Source organism: Zootermopsis nevadensis, unplaced genomic scaffold (assembly GCF_977971745.1).
Source record: "Zootermopsis nevadensis isolate Lab colony 2312 unplaced genomic scaffold, Znev_1.0 Znev_ptg000026l, whole genome shotgun sequence".
Taxonomy (NCBI): domain Eukaryota; kingdom Metazoa; phylum Arthropoda; class Insecta; order Blattodea; family Termopsidae; genus Zootermopsis; species Zootermopsis nevadensis.
In genome coordinates this window covers 1,031,978-1,057,322 of record NW_028259158.1, presented here as the reverse complement: position 1 = coordinate 1,057,322, position 25,345 = coordinate 1,031,978, and the positions used below count along the sequence as shown (strand labels likewise).

At 36.9% G+C, this 25,345-nt stretch overlaps 1 protein-coding gene across 10 annotated transcripts in view; it reads left to right on the top strand.

Annotated features, from left to right (window-relative positions):
• The window catches only part of LOC147872551 (cephalotocin receptor 1-like), a 416,916-nt gene that overhangs the window by 136,018 nt on the left and 255,553 nt on the right, over positions 1-25,345 (top strand). For all 10 annotated transcript variants that reach the window (XR_015537200.1, XM_087356260.1, XM_087356255.1 and 7 more), the window contains one exon: positions 13,177-13,233. Coding sequence is in view for 6 of the 10 variants with exons in the window: in XM_087356261.1 (XP_087212387.1) it covers positions 13,177-13,233 (57 nt within the window). In the remaining 4 variants the exon portion in view is untranslated. The remainder of the gene's footprint in view (positions 1-13,176; positions 13,234-25,345) is intronic.

The following is a 25,345-nucleotide window of genomic DNA, read 5'->3' as shown; positions in this document are numbered from 1 at the left end:
CGGCACTAAACAAGCCAAGAATCACTTATCAATTTATATTTAAGATTCTGAATACAGCACTTAAACGAAATTGAGTTAGTGACGCTCCGAGAGTGATTTTGAAGTCCTTCCGTCCTTCTAATGAAGTTTGTTGCAAAATTCTGTGTTCTCTGTTGAACAACATTTTCATTATCTTGCTAGTAGTTCGTTGTCTAGACCTCGTTTAATAAACTATAAATTTGTCTTAAGTAAATTATGCCATAACTGAGGGTGTTTATTGGTACATACTACTATCTTCATTACTATGCACACATAACCATATTAATTATGTTGCCTGTCAACGTTCTTAGAGCTCAACATGTTTTTTTTTATATTTTTTACAATACAGCGCTCGTGTATATTCATGGTTTTTGCTCTAAAACAATTTCACTCGCGGAACAGGAGTAACCAAAATATTTTTAGTTATGATTCATCCCATGTGCATTGTACAGTTATTTTATTATTGTATTTTGGTAAATATCGAAAGGAGGAAAAATACTTTGAAAATTATAAGAACCACTCGTCCAAAACAAGTGCTCTTCCAGCCTAGATCTCTCTTCCCCTCTTGTCTTTCAAGTGTTCTTCTCCCTTTAGGAATGTTCCTAGTTCCTTTTGTACTCGAACTGTTGCTATGTAATTATTTATCTCTCCTCTTGGCTCTATAGTCTTTGAAGGACGTTGACCTCCACATATATGGGAGGTTTCTTAATGTATTTAGACATATGACTGCTTGGACGATCGATCAGCCCGTCGCAGGACCTCTAACATCACAGAAGACGAGGATAAACATCAGTGCCTTGAGTAGGATTCGAACCCACGGTCCTGGTTTTCAAGGCCCACACCCCAGAACGACAGGCCACTGTGTAATTATTCTGTTGATAAACTCGATACGTAGGATGCTAGTAAAATATGTTATTGTTGACTGTGTAAAGTTTTATTGGGTAACAGGGTCCATAAATATATAGTTATTTAGTGAGTGGGCGAACAGAAAATGTCTTGGCCAAAGATGAAAGATCGCTTGGGCGATTAGATTTCTAATCTTGGCCTAACGTAGTGACGTCGACATAAGAATTCTAATCAAGCGAATAGGGACTCGGGATGCCACACGACATTGACGCCGAGCGTAGCGGCGCCCGTCCTAATAAAGAGAAGATGAGCCTCGGGACGCCTTGCGATACGATGCTGGCAACCCGACGGCCAGTTTTACGACGCCGGAACAAACACATCTTAACTCAACCTAAATTAACCTGTCCTAACCTAATCCAGTCTAACCCAACTTAACCCAACCGAACCTCAACGAAACCTTACACAACATAAACCATCCCAATCCAACAACGGCATAGAACAGCCACTGGAAAACCGACGCCGAGCGTTGCAACGTCTACCGTAGTGACGTCAACACTAGAATCCGAATGAAGCGATGTCGAGTCGCGGGATTCCTGAAGTGGGAAGGAAAAATTACGTTTTCTATTCGCCTAAATAAGTTGTTTTATTATTATTCAGGTCGCCCAAATGCCCTATATAAATTGTCCATGCTTCACTTGCCCTCGCCCAAAAGGTCACCTGTGCTATTTAGCAACGATTTCAGGTTATGTATGATCTGAAGTTTTCACGACGACTAAGTATAATGAATTATTCTCAGGTTACCAGCCGCGAAAGCTGGTCTAATGATGAAAACAGCAAAGTTTCGAGACCAATCTTCGTCCTGGTCTTTAGGGTACTGAAGTTCAGATGTGATGTAGTTCCTTTCTTTTTCCGTATACGATGGTTTTAACGTACGGCCACCCAAGGACGCTAAACCAACGATGGTCTTCTAAAAACAGTTCTACTTCCAATCGTTTTGCAGTACTCAGTTACGAGTTAAAAGAAACTTCTAGTGTCTGAATTTAAAGCGATCCTGCAGTATGTGTCAAACGTTTCCGATAACTTTCCTTACTTTCCCGGTTTGTTTCAGCTGTCATGGAGGTTTTTCTTCCATTGCAGTTATTATACCTGAAGAGGGTCTCTCTCTCTCTCTCTCACTCGCTCGCTCGATCCAGTGTTTACTGCTACTGCATGGAAACAGCTTGCATCGAACTTGGTGGCTAAGTATCTGGCGAACGATTTCCACCCACGTCAAGTAAACTTTCACAATTTCTCTCTCTAAAAGTGACAAAAATAAAGGAAGGAAAAACAAATTGGAAGGGATAGAAAGTTTATTTTCAGTTGGTTTGAGTACAAACGCGTTTATCGTTAGTGTTCAATTAGTTTTACAGAAACTTAAACTGAGTCCAGGTCAGGCCCTTGTAGTCAATTGTGTGTTTTTCCAGTTTTTGGGAAGACAACGAAATATTTTTTTTTGCCAGAATATGAAAATGTTGACTGTGTTTTCGAATTCTTAAAGTTTGACCCATTAAAACTGAATGATAACGAAATTTAATGGATGGTTTAACAACAAATAGTAATTGCATTTGTTTGATTTTATGTGAGTATCTGAACATACAATCTTTATTACCTCGAACAACATTAACTACTTAAGATAAAGTGCCGTGTTTTCTTTGCGGTACGGACTGAATTCTTAAATAATACTTACAGGAGCTTCGACTTCAAAGTCTTAATTTGTATCTAAAACTGTTAGTAGCACCGTAAATTTATATTCTCAATTGTGATACATTCAACAACTTCAGCCAGAAGCCATGGGACGATGTTTCGCACAGGATACAAAATGACAAAAGCTGTACTCGTTACCCTTATCCACTGCCCCTTCCTTTGTTACGACGGCATCGAGAAGAAGGTCGCTGGATGTGGATGGTAGTTGCAAACGCATTGAATGAGCAGTCGTAGACAGTGCAATCTCGGACTTTGTACTCTTAGGGAATCAGGGTTTTGGGATGTGGATTTGATTAATGTGGCTGGGGATAGGTACCGATGGCGGGATCTTGTGAACATGGTAATGAATCTAACTGAGAGTACTATCAGCTTCTAAAAAAAATATTCTGTTTCCTGGTATTAGTTAATTATGTTTATCGTCCTCGTCTTCACTTGATATTTTATAGCTGTCGCAGTTGATAAATAGTTGTTAGATGAAGACCGTAGGTTTGTCCTCTTCTTCTTAGTTCATCTTAATTTATTTTTATTTTTTCATTAATCTGTACCACACATTTTCACGTTATGGGTCTGAAAGGCTTAAGCTTAATCAGGACATTTGAAAAACAAAATAGAAGCTCGGGAAGAAATCTTAATGACCTTACGTTTCCTTAAATTATTTTGTCCTTTAACACAATGTAGTATAAATTAATAATTATACAAATTATATAATAGTACTTTACTTATTCGCCTCTGTACAGTAACTAATATGAATATTGTCTTTATGGTTGTTGCTGACAAATATTGTAACATTAACAAATGAAACAATTTCTCATGCAAAATGTATGTTTATGTTCCTTCTACAAACATAGCATTTAGCTTACACAATTGGTTGTGCCTCCTAAACTACTACAATGGGTTTGTCGTGTGGTAAGTCTGCTTTCAGGCTACAGTTTTGCAGGAGACTCAACTTCTGTCGCTGCCATTAGATTGTGTAATGCGAAATAACATGATGGCCGCGAAATATCAGTCCCAGAAATTTTAGCCGGGCATTAATTTCGCTGACTTCGCACTCACCCACCTCATAAATTTACAAAGGCACAAAGTAACCGCTAATTAATTATAATTATTTTTAGGTTGTTTAAACTTTTCTAGGGATATAAAGACGTAGGTAAGAGTACAATACAAAACGGATCTTAAAGAAATGGTGACCATTGGCAGGATTTTTCTAACACGGCAATAAACTTCCAGGTTTCATAAATCATGGAATTTCTTGACGAAGTGAGCGATTGTAGTTTTGTCAGGGGAGAATCTGCCACATGACGCTGGTTTAGAGTTGTTAACGTGTTACGTTTTATTTATAAAATTATTGTGTTAATTAATCAGTTACTTCTGTTTAATTAGTAGGCTGTTTGGTTATATGAATAACGCATAATTTATGTTGACATTCCTAAGCAACTAAGCTTAATCATCTACACGTACTGTCTCCTCTAAAGGTAGCGATGTTTTATAGACCTAATTTCTCTCCAAAACAGGCATCTCATTATAAAGTATGTATACAAACAAAACTTTTACACTTTGAGGACACTAATGCCGAACGCTTTTCGACCTCAAGAGGTCATTATCCGTGGAAAAAAACAAGCTAAATCTTAAATACAAACCAAAAATATTATAGTATTTAACAGGGCATAAAAGGTATGTATTTTACAAGAACCATATTTATGTAACACCTCACTGGACGTTGATTCCACAGATATTGGTGTATTTTGTTGGGCACTTAGCTTTTAAGTATACTGGTATGATTGTCGTTGTTGGTTTGGTCTTGAGGTCGAAACGCGTTTGGAATTAGTGTCCTAAAGTGTAAACAGTTTTGTTTCTAAACAAACTTTATATTTCAATACACTATGCAAGGTTTCAAGTATCTCATTTCTATCTTCTCACATTCTCTCCACTTTTAAAATCTAGCGGTTATAGACCACAGCGAATAACCAACACGTTTAAATCAACATTATACACAGACTAAAAATTTTTTAATCGAGATTTTTTATTTTAATTTCATTTTTATTCTGCCTCATTTTCTCATAACCCTTCTTTATGCCCTCCATATTTTTCTTTTATTTTCCCACTCTTTATCTTCTCACCCTTCTTGGTTTTATCCTCCATGTTTTCTGAACTTTGTTTACAACCCTTCCTTCATCTTTGATACTCTCATTTCGCGAGTCAGCTTCTTTGATGTGTTTGGCCTCAAAACAATGTGACACGCCTTAGGACTCCTTTAGCAGGCGATCGACCTAGCAGAAAGCCTCTGCCATCGCGAGACAAAACCGAAAACTGCAGACAGGCAGTCATACAAACAGAACTTACGAAGCGGAAATAATTTAGGCTTCAGTGTACCGGTTGGAACGTGGGTGGGAGGGGTGATGGTCACTGAGCTGTTAGCCGTGTCCCTGAATCCATGTGGTGACGTAACAATAGGAACAATAGCACTGCTAGGTGCAGTGGACCGATGTCCGAGACACTGGTGTTCGCATATCATGTGGCGGGCGTTATTACATATGGCACTGCGTTTGCATTAGCTCTTTGTTGGCTGCTTCCAATTGCACCCACACATTCCAAAACCACGGTCTTACCACAAGAATCGTTTGCAGTCGTGGCTACTGCAACTGCGTGTAACTGACGCAACATAGCGAAGACCTCTGACCACAGAGAGGGACAGACGTATCATTCGCGGATCGTAAAGGACAATAGTAATTTAAAAAAGGCGTCTCTACACTAGCCTATTGGCTGGCTAATTCATTGACTGACTTGCTGACTGTCCAAGTACGCACGACTTAATAAATAGTTGACTTATTATCAAGTGGCTAACTGAAGAAGTGCCTACCGGCTGATAGATTAATTTAAATAAAAAATCTAAAACTTCTTGACGATGGTGAAGAGTCAATTGAATAAAAATTTCTTTGGATATTATCCATCGTCTAGTAAATATAAAACGTAAAAACGACGTTTCGGAGATGGGGATTAGCTCTATCTAGTGGACCCAACTGTGTAGGAACCTGAAGACGGAGATAGAGTCCCATCTCCGAAACGTCGTTTTTACGTTTTATATTTACTAGACGATGGATAATATCCAAAGAAATTTTTATTCAATTTAGATACTGACTAATCCATCAACTGGCTATGCTAAGGCTGTCATCATTGAAGTCTTCTTGTTATTTTTATATGTAAATGGTGGCATGTAAAGTTACTGTTGGCGAAGGTCAGCAAAAAGTGTTGAGACACGGTGAGACAATATTTTCAATAATATTGCCACATAGTGATGAATTACTAACTCCGAAAATTGTATAAGCTATGATATGTGTAATGTAACTAAGTATATGAAATAGTTGCTGGTTGCTTGAGTAACTAATAAGCAAGTAATCAACTCTTTTCCATCGCGTCATGTTATTTTCTAAGAACTTTAACGCATTAGAATTTGAGCGAACAGGAATGACAAATATTTCCTGAACTTGTTTGTTTTCATAATTACATAATATGTCTTTTTAAAACGTCCAGTTACTATTATGAATTTAGGTTTTGAAATATAAAAATGTTGAGTAAGTGTGTTTATGCTCGTACAATTTGAAAATGGAAGGAGCTCAAAACATCAAAAGACCGAACAGCCGATAGCTTAAACTGTTTACTGAAGATAAACGAAAATGCAAAGACATCTTCTGGTCGCAAGCCAAATAATGATAATATAATTTTGAGTACATTTGAAATTAATGTAGGCCTATATTTGGTTCTAGATCATATGTGATAATTACGTTTATGAACGGAACACGCTCAGAAGATATTTTGCTGCCAGGTTTTCAATATATTGGCGATGTTAAATATTTTTTTGTTAAATTTTAAATTTTTCGTTCCTAGAATAAAAGTGTGTGTTACGTGCTTATGAATCACCAGTTCAAATATTGTATTTTACCTTCCCTAAATTCCATGCATCCTCTTTGTAACTTATCGCTTGAGCGACATAGAAGTACAAAAATATGAGGAATAAAGGAAAAATACTAGAAAAGATTACGGATCAGAAGGAGAAACTGACGTGGAAAATGTGTATCAAAGGTGGGACCTTAAATGGCATTTGTATTAGGCAGAATAAAGTTTTCTTGGTCTGCTCTGGAACTCGATTGAAACATTTGTCTACTTTATCGAGAATAATATTTTAAAATGAACATCCGAATAAAGAAAAACTCTTTTATCCGATATTGAAATCTTTCTTTATAACCCTGGATTCAGATCAAGGTAGGTAATTTAAGGATGGATGTATCATCTTATTGTTATATCAGAAATGAAAGTACATATATAAGAACCGTACAAAGCCATTTTCCTGGCAGCAGATAACGTCGCGTTGTCTTGGCTATTACACATAACTCGAGATAGAAATGTAACGCATTTCTTGGTTGCGTCTTTTAGAAAGCGAAACAAAGGCGAATCATAAATCGTAAGTGTGTTTTCAGGCAAGATAAACAGAACAAAACATACAGCTACAATTTATCGGAATGGTAATTTAAGACGCAACAATTTTATTTTATTCCTTAGAGTCTATTTACATAGAAGAACTAGTGTGCAATAGGAATATTGGAATTACGAGTTCTGGGTGCGTAATTTATTTTATATTATTGCATCGGCGTGGAAATATTTGACGCACTTATAATTAGAAATTATATTAATTAGTGACCTGTCTTCAAAAAATATGACACAAAAGAAATTAAATGCTGTGAAACTTAGCGTCCAAAGGTCATGTCGGCGCAACGTTAATTTTTCTGTAGATAAATATTGTTGAGAGCAATTTGTATGCGTGCTAGAATCATATCAAAAAATTTCGGAAATTAACTATGGATTGTATGATTTGAAGTTTTCACAGCGGTGAGTATAAAGATTTATGTCGTCTGGGTTGTTGCGCTGTGCAGTCATCGCCTTGATGACCTCTGGAACGTTGGTAAACATCTACCAGACTACACGGCGTAACAACCCAGAAGACAGAAATCTTCATACTCATCGCCCTGATGATGGAGGCAGTATGACCTCTGAAACGTTGGTAAACATCTACCAGACTACACAGCCCAGCAATCCAGAAGACAGAAATCTTCGAACTATGGATTAATAATATCGCAGTTAAAAATTTCAGAATACGGAAATTAATAATGGGATTACGGAAGGACAGAAAAGATATGAGTGTCTAAAGCATACTCTATTTTTAACTAAACAGACCACTTGACGAAGTTTATTTATTTTCTAACTCTGGTGTGTTTAACGACGGTCAGTAGAACAGAGAATATTACTCTGTATGATAAGATTAATAAAGAATTAAAAATAATGTGGAAGGAAGAGTTTCGTGGCGTAATTTAATTGAAAATCCATAAGTGATATCAACTATGGATTTTTCATCGAAATGTAAGGATGCACTCATATACATGACAAGTTTCAGTAGAAGTTTAAAACAGGCGCTGTTTCTCAACTATGGAATATTCTGTCAGAGAATCAATGTCTTTCACTATGGTCCTGTGCTAAAATTATTGTCATTTTTTGGATCTGTGTAGCTCTGTGACTTTCAGCAAACTGAAGGACATCAAACAGATAGAGGACAAGAGTCAGTCTTAATAAGCATTTGGATAAATTTAATTGAGTTGCTGTTTCATATTAACCGCGTAGATAAATTTCGAAAAGTTGAGGGAAGCTCTGATCATCAATGTACAACTCAGTTTTCTATGCAGTGACTTAAATTCTCTTGTTTAATTTAAGGAATTCATTATCAATTAATTTATCTTAGCGAGGGGATTTAACTGTGTGATTCCTATTGCTTGATAAAAAACACGAATAAATTGTGTAATCAATAACACACTCCCAGAAGATAAGATCTTTTATGTATTTGAATGGGACTGATCCATGCATTCTTAATGTCGGGTGTTAAATATTCATAAATTCTCTTTATGTCCTCATGTGTAGTTTTATTACAATTCTCAAAAAAGGCATGTTTTAGACGTCCTCGGCCCTTCGACATACTAGCCCCAAAGCAGTATCTGCCTCTTCAGGTGTATTTTCGAACCTCAGGAATCTGCAGTCTTAACATTTCGTTGGTTTTGATGAATAAACAAACAAGTGTACTAATTATACACTTTATGTTTATTCGTTCCTTTCTCTTCATTGCTATTTAAATTTTGTTACTCCTTTGTTATTCCACGCGCAGACGTTAACAGACCAGAAGTATAAATTGGTATCTCATTACAATAACTATGCAGACGTTGCTTCACGTTTTAAGTTCTTTTGTTTTCTTAATCTTTTCCTATCTCAGGGGTGGCCAACCCGCGGGCCGCATGTGGCCCGCCTTGAACATTTTTCCGGCCCGCGAGATTCATCACACTTTTACAAAATATATTTATATTTAATTTTTAGTGCTATATATTTCTTTACAATGTACGCTTAGTATCATTATTATTATATTATCTATGTTTACATGTAAGAATAATAGTAAACGCAATAATAATAACTCATTATGTTTCAATTTTTCACTCCAAAAAAATGTCTATAGTGTATCTAAATCTAATATGGGGATATATAATTTTATATGTGGCCCGCGGAGTTATGATGCATTTCCAAAGTGGCCCGAAAGATCATTTGGGTTGGCCCAACCTGTCCTATCTGATATACGGACGCGTGGAATAGTCTAATCTTAATGGGATGTATCTAGAGTCCTCAAGTAATGTGAGATGAAAACTAAAAATTCTGAAGCTCTCATTTTTCAATATTAGACATAAAGCTGCCGAGGTTTGAACATGTAAAGATCGTATGTTCGTTGTGCACGCTGTTCTGGAAGAAACACTAATAGTGCTTCATATCTTAAACGAGTATTTCTGAGGTCATAATAATCATTCTGGTCCTTCTGTGATTTCCAATTAATTGCCTGAGACTGAAACCAAAAAAACTGTGTATACCAAATATTATTCATTGTATGCAATGGAGCTGATGGAATTTTAAAAACATAAAAATTCCTATTTCTCCCCCCTCCTCCTCTCGAGAATTCTCGTCAAAGGCTGCCGCGAAATTGTCAGTGCTGCTTTAAATTTTAAATTGCTCACGCTACGTGTTCTCTTCCATTTGAAGGTTACTTTGGTAGGTAGGGTCTCTCTTTGTCTAGATACTACCATATAATGTGATGGAATCGCCCTGTATTTGAATAGAGTGGATTTGCTTTTCCGCTCATATTCTCTTTACTTGAATGTAAGAGTGGCGTATAGGATTTTTCCTTATGATATATTAACAAATTTGTCTGACTTCTTGTGAGGTTAAAGTAGATTTATCCCCGTGCTTGGTAAACGTGCGCAGGACGTGAATTAAAGATTCACGAATTCTTAATTTTGACAATGGACACAGTAAAGTGTCCAGCTTTAGTTTCAGGCCGCTCTATGGAAGTAGAAGAATTGGCGGTTTCCCGAATCAGTCTGGACGTGGTGGCGATTAAGTTGTAACGCATTTAAGTCTAAGTTCAAAAATGTTACGTGATAATTTTAACGTGTTGTAAAATTACAATGCGTACCAGTAACCATTTATTCTGGAGGTATCTGGAAGGAATATAATCAGATAGTAGAGATTCTCGTTGAACTGTTAAGAACTCGGAATGAAATTAGTAAAATTATTTTAATCTTCTACATCTTTAATTTTTCTGATCATGCAAGACACCGTGCTGGCTCTAGATATAACGCAGGTAAGTTTATATTCGGAAAAGAATACGGTGTTTTATTTTCATATAAAGGAAGATATCGGATACACATTAAGGAAGTAAATTGCTGTGGGAAGTTGAATTAAAATGCTGATCACACAGAAAGCAACCTGAATATTGAGTAGTGCCTGTCCTTAAGCCCATATAAATGGAAACGAGAGGTGATATTAAAATAGGAGTAGAACTGTGATTATGTGACGTGAATAAAGACTACCTTCATTGTTTTTGACGTCCGTCTTTCACCCTCAAGAAATGACGTAGATTCTGTTTGAGAACAGGTGCTTAGGAGAATAATAGCAGCGGGATAGAGGGAAATGCATAACAAGGAGCTTTGTAATTTGTACTTCACCTCGTGTTCCTTAGGGATGGTGAATTAAAGAAGGGTAAGATGAGTGGGGCATGTAGCACGCATGAGAGAGATAAAAATGCGCATAAATTGTTAGTCGAAAAACCTGAAGGGAGGAGAAAGCTACGAAGGACCTGTGAGCATATTGGAATATGATATTAAAATTAATGTTAGGGAAAGAAGCTTTGACGTTTTGGACTGGATTCCGTGCCGGGCTTTTATGAAGACGGTAATAAATTTTAAGATTACATAAAATAGCAGAGAACATTTTGACGAGCTTAGCGACTTTCACCTTCTCAGTGGTGACTGATCCCTGCAGCTATGAAACAAATGGGGCTAATTTGTGCCGTGATAGTCTAAAACGGCTGTCTAACAAAGAAGTTCAGTTTCGTTTCTTATTTGTGAATTGCATAATTTCATAGCATCGAAAACTAGACTGATGTTATATTTTTAATATGCAGTCATAATAAGATTTTTGCCTCCGAGTCGAAAGCTAGAGCAGAATGCCTTATCTTACGCACCCGTGCTACAAGCCCCTCCCGTCTTATCCTGGCATTATTCAGTAACTTTAAAATATTACGTGAGGTTTATAAATTACGAAGCTTCTAACTAATTTACATGTTTTTTCCCCATTCTTATATTACTTCCTCTATGTCTAGATATTCTCCTCTGTATTCTGCTCGCAAACGCCTTGAGTAAATAAAACTTGTAACAGGATTTATTTATATTTTATCTCTCTGTGTTGAATGAGGTCTCGTTCCTACTTTCGTTCCCTCCAGCAAGGTTTTTCTTGGTAGAGTTGGGATCTGTTCGTCTTAAATCGTGTTACGTACAGGAGGGGAACGTGGAGGAAAACTTAAGTATGATGGACACTGAATACAATTCTTTATGGGAAAAAGAGGTGTTAGCTGTCTAATGGGCATCAGGTCTCTGATAAGAGCCCCCCTCCCCCGGCTTACGTTGAGTGATCTTGTAAAGCCCTCCATAAGGTGATGTGTAACACGGGAAAACGTCAGCTGGCCAACATGGCGGAATTGGTGAAACCAATACGTTATAAAACTCGCGTCTATACTACATCATTACACACCATTACGAATAATTTCCGTCTATTGAAAGCGACTCATAACTTAACTGTCCGGAATATTGTAGAATTTCCTTTCACGAGGTATTTATAACAAAGTCAGATCAAACCATTCATTTATAAGCTATTTATATAGTCAGTATCATAAAAAATGTTTACAATATTTTCTAAACTATTTCCTATGTTAAGTAATAAATTATATAATTTTTGTGTAATGACCATATTAAAACAAATTATGAAATATTTTATGGAATTTCTTGAAACTCGGTATGAATACCAAGCTATTAGTGACTACTTTACGTTTGTACTTTTAAGTTCCTAATTTCAGTTTTGCCACCATGGTGACTTTACGAACTTGTGAGGTGAGTTAGATATACAGTACGGTCCTCAAATGTGTTTAACAAATATTTTTTGAATATTCATCCTGTGTTGAGGACCTTCTTTTGTAGGTCGCAAAGATTAATCTAAAATACATGTACCTGTAGATATAAATATTAAGTAAGTTTATTAAAGTTATATAAACCTCACATGACAATACATTTTTATTACCACAGTATTGCTGATTTATAAAAAAACGGGCAAAGTACGGTACTTAGTGGTTTCAGATATAAATACATTATATTTGCGTGCCTTACCACACTAAATAGCCGGTAACGCTGTGTAGCAGAAGTAAAGTGATCCTGTATTTCCTTTTGTGTTCTATATGATGTACGAACTTATAGCACGACAAGGCTTCCATAGGCGATTTTGAAACTGAGAGTTGCAAAATGTGCCTATAAGCTTTTCATATCTGTCTGTCCGTCTTTGTCTCTGACTGTAACAGCTCAATGAAATGATGAATAGAATTTCATTCATGACGCTTTTAAAAGAATGGGATGTGAGAGTGTGAATTTTATTCAGATGTTTCAGGAGGGCTGTTATGACCACGACATTGTGTTCTATAAAAGGTGTTGAATTTTTGCCATGATTACGGTCCATCAGCTTTTCAGTGATAATATTACTTTATCATGTTAGTCTTGAGTTATTCAAATGTTTGCACATTTTTAAATACCTTGCCAATGATTTTGGTTCCTTGACGTGTTAATATGTCTCGTTGCAGCGAATTTATTCAACATCCGAAGACCAAACGTCGATCCTAAGTGCTTAGCACTTATTCTGGAGGTCCTGGGTTCGGTTATCCATGCGGTCGCTGACTTACCTAATTGATGTTTCTATTATTTCTCTGTCCCTCCACGTGAAAACTGAGTCAAGAATCTTTGAATGGGCTAACAAAGCTCCCACCAGGTCGTTCCCAGTTAATCATTAATTGTCACTTTCCGTTTGATATATATTATATACGCTTTTAATATAACTGTCATTAAATAAGCTAAGAAATAATGAACATTGATTAATGTGGTGTTCTTGTTTCAGGTCTGCTTTCTGCTATTGGCTGTGGTATGAACAGATCCCTGCTTACATCCGTGCAATGTAAGTGTTCTCTTTCTTTCATTACTAAGCAAGTATTAGAGAGAGCTAAGGCCCTACTTTATATAATGGAATTGACTTGCCCCTGGAGAACTTGCTGGAAAGTCGATTCTTCTCTGAGCGTTCGAGTTCGATATAATCGAAGCCTGTACTAATACATATTGTATGTGACGAGCCGAGAGAGGCGGGTAGAATCGATACTATAAGCAGAAGGAGATGCCGGTTAGAAACGATGGAACCAGAAGTGATGTTCTGCATTTTGAACGGAAACATTCGCCGCTCATGTAATTCAATTGCATATCGTGTCGTTAGATGCCAGGAACAGCGTGAGTGGCTATACTGATAAGCAGATAACGCATGCAAAATGATAGACTAATTTTTATAAGTTTTTTTTAAATATTCGCACCCCTAAAACTGCAAAGAAAACTCTTCTGTAGCACACCGTATTTTTGTATAAGAGTTCTCAGCTTTCTTCAGACTTGCGACTTCACTCGTTGTTTCTTATCGTCTTACAGGCTAAGTGACGAATTAGTTGAAAATTAATAGCAGTGTGTTAAACACGCTACTAATTTACTGTTAACAAATAGGTTCGTGTATTTCTTAATAACTTTCTTTAAAACGTGATAACATGTAAATTATTTTTATTTATTCCTTTAAAAGTAAACATTTCATGCAGGCGATAACTATGTCTTCGCTTTAGAGATATGTAAGCAAACAATACAGAACATTTCATGGAGCCACGTGTAGAGAACCGCTCTTTTAATATTTAATATTTCCACTAAACCCACAGCAAGGACTTATCTAATCACACTGTGAATGATTAATAATGTTGCATCGCTAAGAATAGGAAGTAAAATTGCGAAAAGAATAAATATAAACATGTGTGATCTCTTAATCTGATAATGACTGTAAATTCTCTTAAATGTTTCCTGTGAAAACACTCCGCCAAAATTGAACGAACCTGAAATGGAAACAAAGCGATATATAACGTAGCGTGTTGCCCTGTCTGTATCACAACTGAATAATACTAGCAACTGTGAAGACGGTCGTCTTCTATGATGTTTCGCCGTGTAGTCTGGTATAAGTTTACCGACGTTTCTGATTTGTTTAGTGCCTCCATCATCAGGGCGATGAGGCCTAATGGAGGCTGTTTATAAACCAAACGAGACGGTTTAAGGGTAAAAGTGTCACTAAACATCAGAACCCCCAGTAATTATAAGTAGATTACTTTGTGTCTCATCTACCCATTTCTGTTCAACTCTACAGGTAGTCTCCTGATTTTAACACACCTTAAGCAGCTGTAATATGATGTACGTATAATGTTGTGAATATAAGTGATACCGTAGTTTTAAAATGTACGTATGCTTGTAAAATCCTTTTATTTGGATCAGTAAATCATAGGCCTAACGAAGCGACGTTTCGATAATTTAGAATAGAAACGCTAGTGTATTATGACATATGACATACCATACGATGCCAATTATGGTAATATTTTACTGTCGACGTAATGTTTCGTATTCATTATTGTAGAATTCAATCTTATTTTCAAAGTGCGCTTATAATTTTAAATGAGGGGAAAAGAGCCCGGCTTTATCCTGCATAAAGTCCAACTCTGCATTATGAAATGAAAAAATTCCGGATATTTATTAATGTATGTCAGCTTTCTTTTCATCCGGACTTGAAACGTTGTCCCGAAAGCATTTTTATTATGAAATAAAACAGTCTGTCTGCTTTCAAGAATAATTACAGAAGGAAAGCGATTTTAATCAAGGGGTGCGATGCACAAGTGAATACAAGTTTCCTTTTATTCTTCCGGAAAATTATAATATAAGGTCTTCAAGGTTTGAAAGGTAAAAGTACTAGAAAAGGGAAAGCTGTCCCGTTATATTCAATATGTAGGCGTTTGGGGTGAGTGGAGGTATAGCTCCTCTCTTCCTTGACCTCGGCATTAGATGGGGGTGAGTGGTCAGCATCACGCCTCGGCCGCGCTTTACTTCCGGGAAAGGACCCCGGTACCCATTGGAGAGGAGGCTGGGTGGGCCCCAGAGCCGGTCTGGACGCAGAGACTACAGGAAGAATCCTCTGTCCCTATCGGGGATCAAACCCCGATCATCTTTCAGTCCATAGGATGTTTTGAAAGAAAATTTTAAGACGTTGTTCATACAGTAGACAAACTAAATCCATAATGGGTATATTCATCTGCATTAGTTTACTTCATATTTTCTTCCAGAACCAATAGAGAAATTTGGATATAATCTAGTACTCAGATATACTGCAATATTTGTGCTAAAAATTTAAATTAGTTTCGGAATACTTCATAAAAACCTGTTATTTAGAGTTCCGAATCTGACGATGGAAGGTAACATTTAAATAAATGACAGCGAGACAATTACGTCACATACTGTCAGCTAAATGCATAGATCAATTTTGGCCTCCCCCACAAGAAGGATAATTTTGAAATGATTGGAATATTAGGTCTATAGTGAACGGTTATTCATTCAGATTGGATGCTTTCCTTTTTCAGGATATGTCGTGGTATTCCTCAGTTCTTCCAGGCTAATTGTACGATAAATTAGCAATGACGTTTGACACATCGTTAAATCATATACAGAAGAAATTTATTATTATTTTTATTATTATATTTTAGTCTTACGTGGTAATAACATGCTACTAGGCGACTTGTGTCATACCATTTGCACACAGTTACACACACTCAGTGCAACAGAAATTAAGTGCTAAAATGTTTGGATGCCTCTAACCGGAAGTTACATGTGTAGCTGGTGTCATAATTTCAGTCTTTCGCATTATCCTTGCATTTGTCCGAACGTGGCTTTTTCTGTCTTCTGTTAATTACAGTTCAATATTCCAGACATTAATTAAGTAAATATCCAATTATATATTCCTGATTTGAAGAAAACTGGGATACTGGCTTACTGGGAACGACCCGTTCTTCAAGTGCCTGAGGACTGCGGGTCCCAACTTTTTCGTTGGCTTGATCTATAGACGTTCGGTAGGACTCCTTGGACGAGGGATCGGCCCGTCGCAAAGCCTCTACCAGTATACAGGACAGTACAACACAGAAAAACGAGGACAAACATCCATGGCTTGAGTGGGATTCGAACCCACGGTCCCAGCGGCACAAGGCCCACGCCTCAGACTGCGCTACCACTGCGGACCCCCGTTTTGACGAAAAACGTGAATTAATGACATGACCCAGACTTGGAACTAGGTCCCATGAGGAAGTAAAAGTGTGAACTATAGACTTCGCTTCGACATGTGTATTCGCTGGTAGCCGCATTGCTAGGGTAGGAGACTAACGTTGATGCTGTGAAGAAAAAATTTTCAGGTTACAGTTATTATGTCGGTGTATGTTTCTAACGCGTATGGTGTATTCCCAGAATTACTCTTTTACAATTTGTAGTTGTATATTTTTTCGAAAGTATATATCAAAATTTACATGTGAAACTCACATCAAGAGCAACTGGAAATGGATAACGAGATATGTAGTTTGTGGTATTTGAAAAAGAACGTGTAAACCAGAATGTCAGTGAACACCAAATCACCTAAAAATAAAATAAATATATTTTTTTATTTTCATTTGTAGCCTCGCCGATGCGCTAGGAATAATATATTGATAAAATATTTTAAATGTTATAATACGACTATGTTTTGCTCGGTATGATTTGAGGATTTTAAAAAAAATTGCTTGTTTGTGTATGCTTTAATTACCATAGTCTTAATATTATCATCACTGTCAACAGTCAACAGTCTTTGCCATAATCATAATTACTATCACCATCGTTTTTGCTGTCATAACCGTGTCTTCGTCCGTCCTATTATCTTAAGAAAGGAATTGGAAAGTTCATATATATTCAAAATGGCGCTCTTATTATGGAAAGTATAGGCCACTGAGTAGCGTCCTCATTTCCGCGTGTTGAACAGAAGATGTAGGCTGCAATACATTACTGCAGACCGAATGTACGTCATTTCTCGTTATAGCGCCATTCAAAATGCCAAATCGATATAATCGAAAGTTCTGCAATATGCATTATACTCACCTCGGTGCGTAAACGGAATAACTCCAAAACGAAGATTAAACCGTCGCTTCGGAGCTAGAGATTTTACAAGGCTTCATAGAACTCGCATTTTGTGGCACGCCTTCAGATTATAGTCAGTGAAGATGTTGGATGACTAGGGTCCGATTCCCCGTATAAGCTCGAGTGTTTCTTTACGCCAGTAAATGTCGACCGATTCTGGACCCTACATCTCCTGTTAAATGGGCATCGGTGTAAATCTGCTGAAGCCTGAAGCTGACAACTAACTTCATATAATTTCGGGATCTATAATAATTAGGGCTTCATTTCCGCGTTCGATGCTGTGATAATTAAATACAAGTTATGTTTTCATGCTTTTTAGTGTTGATTATTTCAACTAAGACGAAGCGAATGTCGTTCAAATAATATTTTTTAAAATTAGTAACATATTTTACTCAGAGTAAGTTAAGCCAGAACAGAGGTAATCAGGCTGTCATTAAAAATGGCATCTTAAGGAAAAGAAACTGTGTGGACGATTTAAAATAAGCAGATTTTCATGATTCATCGGTAACGTTAAGGTGACGAATTACAGTATGAGAAAGATTTTGCATTGAATGAAAGGAGCTTCAACGAGGTTTTCGAGGAAAGAAATTTGTGCCTCTGTTAATTCACTGAATCCTCTTAACGCTCGAAATCGTATCAAGGTTCCACCTTTTATTACCCTTTGAGCTCCGTTAATTTGATTAAACTGATGGACCATATCTTTTGACGTTGTTCTTCTGGGTTGCGACGCCGTGTACAAACGTTTCGGATAAATCTTCAGGGCTAAGTCTAGACGGTGTCACAAACTTATCTCACGTATCTTTAGATTTTGTATGATATTTAGGGTTTTAAAATACATAAGAGAGCATACTCGAGGTTACGCTCTACAAATATCTGCTGATATCAGCACATTTTGGCTGCAGGTAACACGGTTACAGTTCTTCAAAGTTGTGCAGCTAGACTTACTCTGTATAACAACGGATATCAGTATTTTATACAGCATTAAGAAATCGATTCTGAGGTCGGACGGTGCATGGAATTGGCACAATATAGTGTCCAGTGGCAAGGTTTGGTGGCAGTAATGACTGCCTACTGCCAGGGAGTTCGTTGGTTGATAATTTGTTGGTTAGCTGAAATCAAACGAGACTGGCTGTCGCGAAAACAGACGTCGATATTATGCCTCCATTGCACCTCCATTCTGGTAGAACTTTACCAACGTTTCAGAAGTCCTTGCTGCATCAATCATTGTCACCCTGATGATAGAGACAGCATGGACCTCTGAAACGTTGGTAAACTTCTAGCAGACTACATGGTGCTAGAACCTAAAAGATAGCCATTCTGACGTCGTATTATTTTTGTAATAATTATTTATTCCAATTGAACTCAACCCTATACCACTAACAATAAGTTTAATTACATATATATTGTTTAAATCTTGTCTGTCTAATCACAATAAATTCTTATTAAATATTAAAATATTACATTAATTAACATTTAAAATATTTAAAATATTAAATGATATTCTTTATCGAAATATTCGATTTACATTAGACCATCATTTTTCATTTTTCACGACATGTTTCAGTTCCTAAAAGAACTATCTTCAGGTGTATATAATTATATAAAGATTCAAATCAATAATAACTTAAATACAATTTCTTAAATACAATTTCTATATATTATTTTAGCGTATTGTATTTAAGAAATTGTATTTAAGTTATTAGTGATTTGAATCTTTATATAATTATATATACCTGAAGATAGTTCTTTTAGGAACTGAAACATGTCGTGAAAAATGAAAAATGATGGTCTAATGTAAATCGAATATTTCGATAAAGAACATCATTTAATATTTTTAATATTTTAAATGTTAATTAATGTAATATTTTAATATTTAATAAGAATTTATTGTGATTAGACGGATAAGATTTAAACAATATATATTTATTATATCACAATATGACGCAACTTTACCATCTCAAGTTTAATTACCTTAAGTCCAGCAGCATATGACTCGGCAAAGCGACTTGACAACTTATTGCACTCGCGAGAGTACCGACAGCGTAGTCTGACCAACGCTGATTGGTTTATTCTCAAAACGTGACAGTTATTCCTGCTGAGCAACTGTTATTCGGCGTCGTGTCCACTTCGGAGTTAGTTTTTGGTGCCACTTTCAGGCGAGTCTATCATCATACAGTATCGCGTGTCCTCTGGTTAATTACGTAAGAAGGATACGGTCTCCGGGTAGAAACAGCATTATCTTAAAATATGCTCAGTATCTAGGCAGCAGCGGACGGCTGACAGGGGGCAGTCTTCCAGAAATAGGCCTAGCAGAAGGCTACCAACCTATAGAACATTGTGTTGCGATGTTGTAAAATGTCTAACTTCGATGTTAGCAGCGTTTAATCCCGGTTTTATTATTGGGCTTATTTCGTCAAGTGTGATTTATGTGCAGAAACTATCCAATTCTCATCAGTATATGTACCATATGTCGTTCTTAGCCGTAATGAAAGGTAGGTAACCTCTCCTGCACTTACGAAATGAAACCACAACATGAGGGCTCCCAAATCAATACGTACGCCTTTTGTGCACCTCTTACTCTGACCTCTTCAGGTGGAGAGGCCGCAAAAGTAGTTTGGGATTCTATTCAGCAGTTCCTACACAAATACTCTGCAGTTGGTGTGTTCATTGGCCACAAGCTTCGATCGTCGATTGCAGATCTCATAACGACCTTGTGTTTCCCTCCCTCCGTTATCACTTTTTTTGTAATAAAACTCACTTCTATTACATTTTTAATACTCGTTCTATAGCGGAATATGGTGGGTGCTCTGTGAAGCTGACGAAAAAGCAATGACCTCTCAGTATAAATATTAAGGCCGTTCTACACCATTTCTTTGAAAGTTACTGGAGTTAGGTCAGAGAAAAAATAGTCTATTGAATGGATTAAAATGAGTTGTAGGTCAGCTTCAGAAAGTGTGACCGGCTTCAGTTTAGTGAGTAGGCACACAGCACACATGCGGAACCAAAGAAATTTATAAAATTCCTTGATATGAGCTGATGGTTCGTTACCCTTTTTAAAAGAACTCCTTACTAGAATATATCATAAGTCAAATGATTCCGGTTTATAACTCTCGTACCATATTTGTTTGAGACCCGTTTTAATATTTTCTTCCCAGCTCTTACTAAGTGGTCTTTCATTTTAGGCCTTCCGACTAATATTTTGTACGAACTTCGAGCTACATGCCGCACCAATAACGTCCTACTTTTCTCTGATCATTTAATACTATTTTATGTGTATTATTAGCTTTCCAGTATAATATAATTACTAGCAGCTATTGGCAAGTTATAAATTCGGCGACGGTGGTCTAGCTGTTAGAAGGCTGGCCTTGTAATCCTGGGGTCTCGGGTTCGATTCCCGGCGGTGCCCGAATTTATAACTTGTGTTGGGCAAGGCCGTGGTCTAGGCAACACGGAGTTTTCCTCCGGGGGCTTCCCCGGTTTCTCCGTGGCATCCCAACAATTACTCCATTCACACACACACAGAAGAAGGCAATGGCAAACCACTTCTGGATCATCTGCCAAGAACGTATATGAACAGGTCCCAGTCCGAGAAAAGGATGGAAGGATTCTCTTCATATGGACCTGTCGTCAGACAGAACACTAAATAAATAAAATAAAATAGAATATAGCGTAGGAATTCATGAACACGTGACGCCCAGCGAGTTCTATTGGCTCGCAGACAATACGTGATATTTAACAAGCATTTCTGCAAACTTATTTTTGACTTCTGTGTATTTACTAATACAACGAAGAACGTTTTTCACGAAAAGTGGTTTAAGGATGGCAATAGTGAGGGCCGTGCAGTATCACGACACACATATGTAAAGGTACTTTTGAATCAACACATACAAAGCTCAATTGATTAATTCTGTTTATTCTGAGATCAAAATTAATTATGAGAAAAAGTGGTAGGTGATTACTCGATAAATGTCTATACTTGAGGTCTGCAATATAACGTGACAAGCAGGCGCTCTGATAACGAACTGCTTTGTTAACGTGTCAGCGGTACTGACGAGTACTGCCAAAATATCACTCAACGTCTCTTGCTCTACTACAACAACGAGCAATGTGGAACCACTTTGAAAGGAGAAAAGCTTTGTTGTGCCTTCACGTATATAAAATAAACAAGAGTGCGCTGTTGAATAATCATAGAACCCCTAGAATTAATTCATTGCGTTAAACTCAATTAGTTGTTTATGATTTGAAGCTTTCACGGCGACTAAGTATAATAAATTTTTCTCGGGCTACCAGCTGTACTTTACATGGCTGGTAGCTCCAGAAGAATTTAGTGTATAAATTAGTCGTTCTATACGCAATATTTTTGTATCGTTTTCGAAAACATTATCTGGAAATGGAAAACGGAAGTTGCACATATATCGCTCTTAATATTGTGTGTGTATGATTGCTGTGTGTTGTTGTATATAATATTAATTCATACGACTTCAATTTGGAAAATTTGTATGTGATGTATTTCCAACAAACTGATCGTGTCTGTTTTTTCATTGAATCTGTGATCTCCTCTAGAAAATATCTGAAACTAAATATGTTAAAATAAGTTTCTTCTTACGGAAGGCCACGTGTTTAAACACTATATTGAATCAATTGAATAAAAATTTACTTGGATATTATCCATCGTCTAGTAAATATAAAACGTAAAACGACGTTTCGGAGATGGGACTCTATCTCTGTATTCAGGTTCCTACACAGTTGGGCCCACTAGATAGAGCTAATCCCTATCTCCGTACCAATATTTTATATTATTATATTTTTTTATATTTACTAGACGATGGATAATATCCAAGTAAATTTTTATTCAATTGACTCTTCACCATCGTCAAGAAGTTTTAGATTTGATATACTATATTGAATATGTTATGAAAAACTACTAAATTTGTATTATCCATAAAATGTCTCCGACGATATCAGTAGGTTTATTATATTTTCTGAAAAATATCAACGTATCTTTAAATGCAAATAACATCCTCAAGCATTAAGAGAACAATAATAGTCACATGATGTTAGGATGATCTAATCAAGGTCGATGGGATGGAAGCGACATGACGGTGGCGTGTGAGAAATGAGAGACGAGTAATATCATTAGTCTGACAAACTTAAAGGAAGAAAACACTTGGGATAAATAAAATAGCTTTGTTGTTAAATATCCGAGACTGGTTCGTCTGCCTCAAGATAGTCCAGTGGCAGGTTTTTGTTGACGCAGCAGAAGAACCTCCGCTTTCGTAAAAATATTCTCCTCCATGTATGTGGTTAATAATTCTTTAGATTCCTTCTTCTTCTTCTTATTTCCATAGTTACAGTACAAACCGGTTCGAAGTATGTACTTCTCAACGTTTACGAGAAGGATCAAGATGTTTTCTTCCGCGCGCTCAGTAATTCAAATAAATATTTGTAACCAGACCTTCTCGGTCATTATTTATTGTGTCATTTATGTTTAAATAACGGGGTATCTTTAACGTTAATTTTCGGTAAGACGGGGTTAGTAAAGTCTTACGTGCTTACGCTGCTCCCAAAAGTCATTGTCTTATCTCATCTAAATACTGTTTCGCCGTGATTTTGCAGCAACTTCTCTGACATCGGAGTGATTCATATAGTCTACACTAGAAGCAGCAGGCGCAAATACTGAACGGAAGGTAACACAGTTACACAATAAGAAATTATATGCGACTGAGTGAAAGATGTAGACTTCGAACCACGTACTTTCAAAATAAGAAGTAGATGTGCTAACCTTCCAACCGCAACATCTTTCACTTTCTTTCAAGGCTCAGCTACTGAGTTTCTATTCATTGCGCATTTGTTCATATTTCAGTAAAAAATGCCCACTCCATTCCTTATTATATTACCTTTTATTACTTCTTCTTATTTCTTCCTGTTACGTTTTCTTTCGTCATCTCCTTTTTCTGTCTTCCTTTTTTTTCCTTCCTCTTTCTTTGTTTATTTACTTTTTCCTTTCCAGTCTTTCTGTCTTCCTCCTTTTGTCTCTTTCCTTTATTTCTTCTTATTCCTTCCTTTGTCTCGTTCCATCTCTCTCTTCGCAAGATTTTCTTACTTTCTGCCTTCCTTTATCGCTCTTCTTACGTTTTGCTTGTTCTTTCCTTTCTGTTCGTGTTTTAAGTATGCGGATTCCGAATGAATAGATCCCTTATATTTCCCCCGCATTCAGAACAGGGTTCGCGGCCCGTTTTTCTTCTGTTGATTTGTCTATAAATGTGTCGCCCATGCGTTTTATTATTTTAAAAATACAACATTTTATTTTACCAAAAAAGTTATTATTTGTATTAATATTATTTTCGATACACAATTTTATATTTTCTGTTGGTCACGTACTGGCACATCTACACCACAATGGTGCGAAAGAAACTTGGAGAGGCGAAAACTTAAAAAGGCAATACTGCGAGAAAATTATATAGTTATTAATCCACCGCAGCACGCACTTGTCGCCATAAGCACACCAGCGTGAATCGCTTTAGCCCCGAAAATTGCAACCGTATTGTTACATCAGTCTTGACTGACTGCATTCAAAATATTTTTATCAGTTCAAGATGACACTGTTATCTACGTAGCAGCATGTGTGAAATACATTTATCTCTGTCGGAAGTAATAGGAAATGGATGGTCCTATTGGGACCCAGCCTTTGTTCGTTTCAACAAGACTGATTTTTGGACTCGCCCTTATCAACATGGTATCTTTATTCCTCGTAATTTTATTTACCTTTAATATTTTAGACAGTAATAGCACTATTGTTCTTCTTTTGTTCACGTCCAACTAACGTCATAAACAGACACACAGATGTTTATAAATAGAAGCTAGACTCGGTCCGATAATCGTAGTTTGGAGACGAGAATTCTACATCTGTTTGTTATAGAACATCTTTCTGTATTCACTTGAAGCATGCTGTGACTGTACATCGCTCAAGGGAACTCTGAGCGAGAAACAAGGCAGATATGGGCACAATGTGTGAGGGAAGTTAGTTTCTAAGACTTGCTGGAACAATGTGGTACATCGGGGACACTTCTAGTACTGGAATGTGTCCTCTGTCATAGACTGCAGCATGGCCGTACTTTACGCGTGTCCCCACTTGCGTTAACACTGCACAGTGCACCACAGACTACAATTTAAACCGCCAGCCTCCCTTCACAATCTCGTAGTCTTATTTTATCGGTTACAGAACATTTGGTAAGAAACTGCCTCATTACTTTGTCTTAAACCCATCTTGTGCCTAGTATTTCAAATTGAAACTATCATCATCTCATATTTCTGTAAGACAGGTGGTTAGAAAGTAACTTCATATCTGGAAGTGAATTGTAAATAATAATATGGATGATACCACGCCATTGTACGGTTAATAAAATAGCGGAAGTTGAACCACGTATCATTACGTTGGACGAGTTTTTCGATCCTGTGTCCATACAGAGTTATTACCCTCTACTTTCAACATTTTCCATTGCTGTTAAAATAAGCTACCAGTTTTAAATATGTATTCATCCCCTTACAGTGCTGAAGCAACATCCCGGCGATTAAAATTACATCTCTAAGTAATTTTATTTCCCACGTTTAAAACGATTTGTACATGCTAAACGCGAAACTAGAACGCTCAGTCCAATTCAACTGTTTCAGTTACATCGGTGCGGAGTCAACGTGGAGTTTGCAACTTAGGATTTCGAGGTTGTGCGGCGTAGAATGATGAAAGTTATCCAACGTTTCGGCAAACATTGCAGTTGCAGTCTTCAGGGTGAATGTGGCAACTGCATTGTTTGAAGAAACGTTGACCGCGGTTCATCTCCGAAACTTAAACTTCAGCCACGAGAACAACTTAAAATGTGTTCTCAATGAACTACTTCGGAAATGTAAGGAATATTGGGGAAAACTAAAATGTTTGTTCCTGAACTAAGAAAAAATTTCACACGCTTATACTGGCGGAAACTTACGCAATGTTTTTATTTTAAATAATATTGCCTGCGTAA